The sequence below is a fragment of the Trichechus manatus genome, unplaced genomic scaffold, assembly GCF_000243295.1.
Source record: "Trichechus manatus latirostris isolate Lorelei unplaced genomic scaffold, TriManLat1.0 scaffold00141, whole genome shotgun sequence".
In the NCBI taxonomy this organism is placed as follows: Eukaryota; Metazoa; Chordata; class Mammalia; order Sirenia; family Trichechidae; genus Trichechus; species Trichechus manatus.
In genome coordinates, this window is record NW_004444077.1 from 2,552,765 (window position 1) to 2,563,019 (window position 10,255).

Consider the following 10,255-nt stretch of genomic DNA (forward strand, 5'->3'; position numbering starts at 1 on the left):
CCCGCCCTCGCCCTCGGCACCCGCAGCCACGATGAACCGGGGCGGCAGCAGCCCCTCGGCCGCCACCAACTACCTGCTCTGCACCAACTGCCGGAAAGTGCTGCGGAAGGTACGGGCTCGGTCCGGGGTCTGGCCCCCCGGGGGCGCTTTCCAAGGCCGGGCCTCGGGCTGCCCGGCCCCGGGGCAAGCACTTGGGGCAAGCTTGGAAGGGATCCCCGAGCACGGTCCCTGCACGGAGACCGAACAAGGGGGCGTGGGTTGAGGGTGGAAGGTTTGCACTGTTGCTTTTTTTCTCTGCCGGGACGGATGCTAGTCCCGAGGGGTTGGGATATTTTTCTTCTTTCTCTTGGTACCTTGTGGTGTTTTCGGTTCGCCTCCCTACTTGCCACCCCGAGTCTGCTCCCCCGGCGGAGGGAGGGAGGACCCGTTCCTCTGTGCGTCTTGGCGGCTCGATCCACCTCCCTATGCAGTTTAGCTGTTGATGGAGATTGGTGTGAAATCTCAACAGTGTGGTCTGGAGACCTGGCTCCCTCTTTGCTGTGGCTAACTCTTGCGGCTGTTGTTTTTGTTTATTAGTTGCTTCTCCTTTGCGCGCCCTCCCCTAACACCCCCTTTTAAAATTCTTTGGCTGTTGGTCCAGTGTCTATAGTTCAGTCATTAAAGGAATGATAAAGCAGCTTTGAACTTTATGCCCATGGGAAATGCTAGTCGACCTTACAGTTCCTTAGTCTGGGGTTGGGGGCGGTGGAGACTGAGGTGAATGTGGGTTATCCCTCCTTAGCACCCCTCCCCCAGTGTTGATCCAGAAAAAATCAGTCGCATAATCAACTCATTGCTTCCCAGAGTGACTGATAGAAAGTTTACTCCAGTACTGTTTAGCTTACTTGGCTTAACCAGTTCCTTGGTGGGGGGAGGGGGAGCCTTTGCTGAAAAATGTCGCTTTAGACGGAGAAAAGCTTTTAATCGGACTTTTAACAGCCGCCACTGGGTAATATTCTAATCAGTTTATTATTCGCCACACTCTATTTTCACATCGATTAGGTGGAAACATTAGTTGAGGTGCTACGGTTTGTGCAGTACAAATGAATTAAAACTGCTGAGTGTGCAAATGCATTGAGATTGAAAGACTAAGTACGGTACCGTTTTTAGTCAATTTCTCGAACTACGGTCTACGTTGGAATTGTTCTTTATATATTTTTAAAAAAGAAAGCATGTAAGTAAGCAAGCTCAAATATTTGCGCTCTTTGTCCAAAAACTGTTTTTCTTCCTTTGTGGGTCAGGCCAAATGCCAATCAAAGTTGTTTTTCAAGCCTCTTTTCCCTGCAGTAGGGCTGCTGCTGCTTTTTTTTTTTTTTTTTTTAAGAGCATAAGGAAAGCAAAGGGATTGCAGATTTGAAGTCAGTCGAGCATTTAAATATGCCTTACGTTGTATTTATTGGATATGTTTCTCTCGAAACAGATTTTTATTAAATGTGCATGTTGAGTATGTGCAGTTATTTTTTTTTTTCATAAACTCCGGGATCAAATTACAGTTGATACTTGCACTGCTCATTGTAGCGCAGCTTGTGAGAAATGTAATGGATCAGAAGTGCAGATCAGCTCAGTTGAATGTTAACTCTTTCACCTCAGGGCCAGATGCCATCTGAATTTAGCTTATTATTATCATTATTTCTTAACTTTGAAAGTGATGATAATATGTTTTTGGCATGACAAGCATTTTTTTAGACATATTTGATTAAGCTCCAGCCTGGTTAAAATGATAGCTAGTTTTGTTTTGTTTTTTAAATTAAATAAGGGGGGAAAAAGAACTATATTGACCTACATAAAGAAGTGTGTGTGTGTGTGTGTGTGTGTGTGTGTAATGGCGCTGACAATTTGGTAGACTAATGAAATGTTTGAAGGTAAAATTAGACTTCAAAATCTATTTTATTTTTCTTTTGAGAAAACTGGCTATGGCTACCTGACACTTCCCTAGCAATTGAGACATCTTTATATCTTACTCTTAGCTTCTAAGAAATTATTCCTGTTTACCTAGAAAGAACATCCTCATTTCTGATTGTTACTAAAAGAAGTATATGAAAAATGGATATTCATCATTTCCATATTCTGTTTGCTGTGCACATCTGTGCCAATATTCCAGTTTTTAGTAACTCGAAGGTATTTAATACTGATTCGTGCAGTAGCATGAAGTAACTTTAGATGGGAATGGGGTTGTTTGAGCCAGTTATGACATGACTTGGCAACATGTACAGCTTTTTTAGAGTGCCATCCTTAAGTGCTCTTAAAAGAAATCAAAGTCTAGCATTTTAAATTTATCATTCTAAAAATAGCATGAAATAATTTGTTTCTAATAGACACTTTTCTTTTTGCTAGAAAGTATATAACTCTAAGTAAAATTCAGCTATAACTCAAAAAGTAGTTTTCTGAATTTATCTTGTTTTTTCCATTAATAAAGTGTTCAGTAATAACCAAGTGAGTCATAACATTTTGAATTTTAGTTCAGAGTAGTTCATAATGGAAGAATGAAAGACATGCACACCCAGTGTGAACTGCTGTTTGCTGTTAGGACCCTCATTAATGATGGGAGGAGGATCACCTTCAGAAGCCTTTTTCTCCCTGTAAGTGGCTTGATTTGTTGAAATGTGTTTTTTGGGAGAACTTCAAAAGGAACTGGATTTAACTTCAGATTAAATAATTTGGTTTAACCCAATATCTGAAAATTGAATTTTATATTTAATGAGAATCACATTTATGCTTAGCATGCCTTTATAGTTTTGATTCAGTATCTTCAAAAATAAAAAGACTTCTTAAAATATTGAATGTGCCTAATATAGGAACCTTAGATCAACTGAGTTAAACCATGCACAGAAATAACAGCAGCAACAAAAAACTATCCACAAATCTATAACTCCTACTAAGCTTGTGTTGTCACTAAGATGGTTCAATAAAGTTTTTAATAAAAGGAAATGCTTCTATTTACTTTATAAAGTTAGTGAGTTTTGAAGTGTGATACATTTGACTTGAAGAAATTCCAGTGACAACTAGATAGGTGTGCTCCCTCATTTTAATTTCAAAGTGGGGTGTCAAACTCATTAGGGAGGAGGTAGGTATTTACCTTAGTAAGTCAGTCCACTCATCTTGTGGTAAATACAAGGTGGCATGTTATGATGTACTTTTTGACTCTTAAGCAGTTAGTGCCACTGAAATAAGTGAAACTCTGCACTATAAGTTAGAAGACTTAACATTTTAAAATTCTCAATATGTTTGGGTAGTTCCAAGGATAAATGTTTCTGTGGTTTTTGCACTTCTACATTTTGTTTATATAACCACAAATGTTGACAACTTTTTGATGGTTTTATAAGTGAAGATATTTCCAAATTCAAATGGGAAATATTAGATTGAACTCTATGAACCTCATTTTTATAGATCAGAATTGTCAGATACTAGCAGTTTCATATGGTACAACCAACAGAATGGAATTGATTTGAGTATGGATTGATAGCTATATTTTGCCCTGGTTAGTCAGGTTTCTTATGTATATCTTTTTTATTGTAAAAGACAGTCTTTTACCTGATTTTTATCTTAAACTAAGCAGAGATCAAGCAATGAATTGAAGACTGTAAACCATAGTGCAGTGGTTTCAAACTGCATTCAATGGAACCCTAACATGCTTCAGGGTTCAAAAGAGCTTGAGTTGGATTAAATTTCTAAATATATTTTAAATTATAATTTAGTAATATAGCTGCCCCCCAAAATGTATTATACTAAATTTCAACATATTTGGAGCCTGCACAATTATATTTTGTTAAAAGATAATTTATTCTTTGTGCAGGTCTTGAATTAAAACTTGTTCTGCTATCTTTGTACTTATAGTTGAAATGTTTCTTAGTATTTCATTGATGAGAAAGATTGGTTATGAAAGCACTGACCATTTAAAAAGTCTAAACATGTCTACTCATGTTAAATTTTTACATATAAGAGCACAAAGTTATTGTTATTGGTAATTGTTACTCTATAAGTAAAATATTGCAAAAGTTGTTGCTGTTGTATATTTGTATGTTTCATATATTCAGGTTCAGTATAAGATTTCATTGGTAAAATGGATTCTGCTGCCCCACCCAAACAAATAAATAAAAACATAACTGCTGATGTAATGATACTGAAGGTCACAAGATGTGGTTGCACTTAGATCTTTGACAGATCTTTTAATTTGGGCAAGTTAGTTTTGAGTCTAATTTTGTCTGTAAAATGTAGATGATTTCTACCTGTCTTACAGGTTGCTGTGTGGCTTGAGAGAGATAATATGTATTAAAGTACTTTGTAAAATCATAAAGTATAGCTATAAAATAAGATAGAAAAAACAAGCCTATTTATGCCCCCTTTTCCCAGAATACCCCAGTTCTTTGTGTGTTGTTGTAATGTACCTCAATACATACTGAGCAATTTGGTTAATCTTCACTTTTCTGGCCAGTTTAGTTATTGCCTGTAAATGAGAGGTAAGAATATTATGCTTTTAGTTAGAATAATGTACATATTGATTATCGATTTGCATATTTCTATTTGTATTCTTCTCCCCCACTTAAATGATAATCCAGTGTATTGGTTTTGGTTTTTCAAATCAATTAAATAAAACAAAATTGTCTCTGACACTTCAGTAGATGAAGGAAATTGGTATTTTGTTTAAAAAGAATGTCAGAGATAAGTATGCTTAATAGAAGTGGGAGTAAATTTAGGGTAAAGCAAAAAAAATTCACTTAGTTTAGGAGAAAAGTTATGGAAATAAAAGTCTCTTAATGTTTTCTCCTTATTCTTCCTCCCTTTCTTCTTCCCCTTTTGAAGAGTTGGGTTATAATAACATGTTTGTATAGACCTTCACAACTTTTAGAGTACTTTCATACTATCTCAGTTAATTCTCACAAATTGAAACTGGGAAAATTTAAGGGTCATGGCCTCTGTCATACAGCCAGAATTAAGAAGTATATTTAGTTCTTAATACTGCTTCTAAAATACTGCTTCAAAACTGGATTCTAACTGTCCACTGCAGTATTAAGGCTGCCAGGGACTGTCTACTCCCAGCTCCAGTATCTGTGGAATGCCCATAGGTACTTAAAATTCCCCAGGTAATATTGATTGGAAGTATGAAATTTAGCCACTCTTGAACATATTATTGCAGATCAGCTGGAGGAGAGTAGGGAGGAAGTAGCTGGCTACTTTTATTTTAACAGCTGTGTGGTTAATTCCTCAATAAGGTAAAACAGCAGCATTTTTCAATGTATGATTCTTGGACCCCTGGGAGTCTCCAAGACCCTTTTAAGGGAGTCTTGGAGGTCAAAACTATTTTCATAGTCAGACTTTATTTGCCTTTTTCACTGTGTGAAAAGACAGTGGTGGTGAACTTGTGCTGGGTCCTTAGTGTAAATCAAAATAGTAGCACCAAACAATAATCACCATATTCTTCACTACCACATAGACACAGTAGGGGGAAGAATGGCAGTTTCGATTAAGAATGGTCTTGAAGAAGCAATAAAAAATTTTAAGTTTTATTAAATCTCGACCCTTGATTATCCATCTTTTTGATATCCTGTGTGAAGAAATGGGAAGTACGTATGTCTTAGTTATCTAGTGCTGCTGTAACGGAAATACCACAATTGGGTGGCTTTAACAAACAGAAATTTATTTTCTCACAGTTTAGGAGGCTCTGGAGGAAGGTCCTTGTTTCTTTGAGTTTCTGCTTCTGGGCGATCTTCATGTGACTTGGCATCTGTCTTTCCCCATCTCTGCTTCTCTCACTTGTTTCATCTATTTTATATCTCAAAAGAGATTGGCTCAAGATACACCCTACACTAATCCTGCCTTATTAACATAATAAAACCCCATTCCCAAATGGGATTATAACCACAGGCATAGAAGTTAAGATTTACAGCACATATTTTGGGGGGACGTAATTCAATCCATAACAATATAGAAAGCATATATGCTGCCTGATTAACTGAAGGCACTTGTGCAGTTGTTTGAGTTGCCAAGCTGAACTACCTGTTTTATTTTTTCATGCAATACTGTTTTTACTTCAATGAAAACTGACAAACTTCGGTTATTTGGACTTAAGCGTTTGATGAACATTTTTTTCAAAAATGAGCAAAGTTACCCTGAAATTTCAAGGAAAGCAACGACAGTATTTGTTGTCAGTGATAGAACTTGAGCTTTCAAGGAACAATGAGAATTTTGGAAAATGTGTATCTGCCACCATTAGCCTTAAAACTTTCTGACTCTGAAAGGCTCTTGTCTTAAGATCAAGAGCGATATTGATGGATGTGATTTTTTGATACTGTATAATGAAATATGTCGGCATGTGAAAGATATGCGTAACTCAGTGGACCAGTATTTTCCAAATGACTAGTCAGTGCATGGTGGTACCAAATCATGTGTGGATAAAAGATCCATTCAAAGTGTGAGATACACTATGTATTGCAACATAACAGAGTATGAAAAGTTCACTGATATGGTTTCAGATTCCATATTACAACTAACTTTTGATAAGCTACACCTGTGGAGTTTTGATGTAATATCAAAGAAGAATATTCACAATTATCTCCTGGCTTTTCCAGCTACACATCCGTGTGAGACTGGATTTTCCTCACATCTTTCAATCAAAACATCACATCACATTGAATGGAGAAGCAGATATGAAAATTCAGCTGTCTTATATGAACTACACATTAAAGAAATTTGCAAAATGTAAAACAAAGTCACTATTTTTACTCATTTTTTTTGGAAAATAGTTACTTTTAATGAAAATATGCAATTTATGTTAACATGTAATAATTTATTATTATTTTAATAAATTAATAAACATTTTCTCAGTTATAATTCCTTACACAGTAAATATTGACAGTTATAACCCACACAAACAGCAGCCTTCTGAGGTCCTCAATAATTTTTAAGAGTGTGAAGGTGTTCCAAAACTAAAAACATTTGGAAACTGCTGAGCCAGAGTTACTAATGGCAGTGTATGGTACTTTAATTCTCAGGAGTATCTGTGGCTAAAATAAAAGGTTAATACCACTGATATAGAAAATGTGAATAAGACCAACCCAATCATCTGTTTCCTGTGTGGGGATCATTTGCAGATGAAGCCTAGTGCCTTTTCAGTGACATCTTCTACAACCACAGTAAAACTTTGGCTAACTTGAGATGATCCTTCTCTAATTTTTATGAGCATCTCTTTACCTGGTGGAAACCAGGAAGGGGAAAAAAGCGCTCTGGCTCTGAAGGAATATTCTCCTTAATACCGTGCAACAACTGAAGTAGGGTCAGATCCAAAGATTATGCCCACTCTGCTCTGATTGGTTGGCTCTTGGCTGAAAAGGAAAGAAAGGCCCTGAGTAGCAATGTCTTTAAAAGGTTAGCCTTTTTGCTTGAAAGATGAGACGTGTGAGAGAAGCAACAGAAGAAGGAAAGGACAAGAAAGAGAGAGGAAAGAGAAGTAACAATGCAGGATACTGATAATAAACAGATTGTGACAACAAAGAAAACCAGCACTACAGACAGGAGATAGGACAGCTCTGAATATGGGTGTTCCCAAATACTACAATCCTCAAAGGTATAGGGACATTTCCACTTTTGTGGTATGTGGGGGGGGGGAGCGGAGGGTGGGGGGTGTACTATGCATAATAGCCATGGCAGCCAGCAACCAATAACTACCTACAGTACTGTGTGGTCTTGCAGGCACAAGCATAAGGATCTATTTACTTTTTCCGGTTGCATCTGATGAGGCCTGCAAATGTCTAAACAGTCGTTTAGACATCACTGTGATGGCCGTGGGGGTGAGGGGGAGAAAGTGAAATTCACTGTATACAGTAAATACATTGCTTAGTCAAAACATTTAGTCATGTGTTCCATAACAGTTACCTTAAACCTTTATAAGTAGGTAAGGTATAAATTATTTAAAATTATATATCCTGTATCATGTAAATCTACAGTTAACTTACATAATTCCTATTTTTCTTTCAAAGTTTTTTTTTCCCCCAAAAACTCTGGTGGCATCTCCAAAAAGCCTTTCCTAAACTTCTGACTCTCTTCCAACTCCTTCAATCTTCTGGACTGCCCTGCCATCCAAATATATTGCATTTATTGCACTTAGCACATTGAATTATAATTAACAATCATATTAATTATTTCTTTTCTCCTACTAGGTTGCCTCTTATTTGGGATCTGATTAATGGGAAGTTTATTTTTAGCAAAATGGGATTTTTATTTACAGATGTATTGGTCATCTAAATATTGGTAGTATATTGATATTGGAGACAATGTAATATAGCTAATAAAAGTAAAATATTTCTCATTTCACTAAACTGTACGTCTCATATTTGTCAGATGTGTGTTCTTTACAGCCCTGTTTTGTTCTCTTTATCTGTAAGGAGCATTTTCAGAAGTGCAGTAGCAAAGATTATTTGAGAAAATAAACGACACTGGCACCTGTTTTTTTTTAAACATTTTATCATATTTGTGGCCCTAAGAATATTTCAATTAAGTATCATATCATTTTTTTGAAGAGAATTCTGGTTTTAGGCATCAAGAATGTTTGTCTACTTAAGATGGTCAGGACACTGGCCCTAGCTGCTGGTCCTTCTCAGAAATGTAAAGTGGCCATTGCTTTAGTAGAGACACATGCTCCACCTCTTAGAATCTGCCAGTGTTCTGTAAGGGATGACTGTCTTAGAGTAGTTAAAGCATACCTTCAAACTTCTAAGATTCTCTATAGGCCACTTCCTAAGTTTCCAGTTTGAGTATGGAATTCTGGTTAAGCCTTTCCTTCCTTCACCTCCTCCCAAACTCTTTACTTTGGAAGTTTCCCAAGCCAGCTGTGATCCCCTTGGCTAGCAGGTACTCCCTTGGTAACTGTGAAACAGACAATTGTTCATAGGCTTGGGCTACCCCATAGCTAGCCTTTGCTTTTTGGATCCACCCAGAAGTGGATCATTCATTGCTCTGTGGGTTAGGATATTGACTGCCCCCTGAGGGACACATGAGTATTATGGGAAATTTTGTCCTTATTTAGAGCTCAACAGTGTGGTTGAAATACCTTGCATTTTACTGCTCAAAGCTTCTGATAAGGTATGCAGACATTTTACCTTACGTTTCATAAAGAACACATTGAAAATATCATATAAAGTATGACCAAGTACAAAAATGGCTGCTTTAGGGCCATATTATTTCTTTCACTAGTGACTTCTCAACAAACAAGCCTAAAATATATATTTGAGACTTATTTTCTCTTTATTCTATGCTAATTATTAGCTACTTGTAATAGAGGGATATGTTCTCATTTCTGGCTACATTTTACTTTTATATCTTTGTGTACTACAAAGGTGGAACTGGTCAGTTGAAGAAATGAAATCTGTCTTTCTAACTATAATTAAATGCTGAATATTCAGAGAACTCTGATTTACCTCATGGGTAACTAATGCTGGATTTAGTGGAAGACTATTGTGATTATCTGACATTGTGTCTCTTAGGTTCAAAACATTTTATAATATCAATAATAACAGTAATTTTTGTTGAATACTGCCTATGTGCCATACTCCATGCCAGGTACTTAATTAAGTTTTACATGTTATCTCATTTAATCATTTTAATGAACCATTATTAGTCACATTGTATGGATGTAGAAACTCAGGTTCAGTGAATTTTAGTAACTTGGTTAAGGTCATAACATTAATCAGTAGCGCACTTTAAGATTTGAAACCAGGTCTAACTCCAAAGGCTGGCTCATTATACAGGTATAAAGGCTACTTTGCCTTACATTCTGCGTGTTTGTTTTTTTTCATACGACAGACTCTTGTGAAATGTTAAACTAATGAAATTTAATAGGATCTGATTGTTCAAGAGGTTAATAGGAGTGATTTCAGATTCAGATTAAATCAGTTGAGAAACAAATTGAAGTTTTTATTAAACAATTTTAACCTATCTAGCTAGCTTCATTATGTGACCATTCGTTCGTTATCCCTGGATTTCTTTTTCCTAACTTCCCATTATACTTTGACCTCCTTCTGCCAACCAGTCACTGATTACTTCAATAGTATTGAATCATACTGGTCACATTGCTATAGTATGTGACAAAAGAAACTGTCTAGAAACATTTGTGTTTAAGTGTTAATGTCTCTTGAATACAACCACTAAGAAATGTTCTTACTTTTTGGTAAAAATTTTGGTGTAAAAAAAGCGTTATTTAAGATAAGAAATAACGTGAATGCTC

At 36.4% G+C, this 10,255-nt stretch overlaps 1 protein-coding gene across 1 annotated transcript in view; it reads left to right on the forward strand.

Annotated features, from left to right (window-relative positions):
• The first annotated feature begins 29 nt into the window (after positions 1-29).
• SESN3 (sestrin 3) overlaps positions 30-10,255 on the forward strand; it is a 66,327-nt gene continuing 56,101 nt past the window's right edge. Inside the window, exon 1 of the mRNA XM_023739851.1 lies at positions 30-259. Coding sequence (XP_023595619.1) covers positions 32-259 — 228 coding nt within the window. The 5' untranslated portion in view covers positions 30-31. The remainder of the gene's footprint in view (positions 260-10,255) is intronic.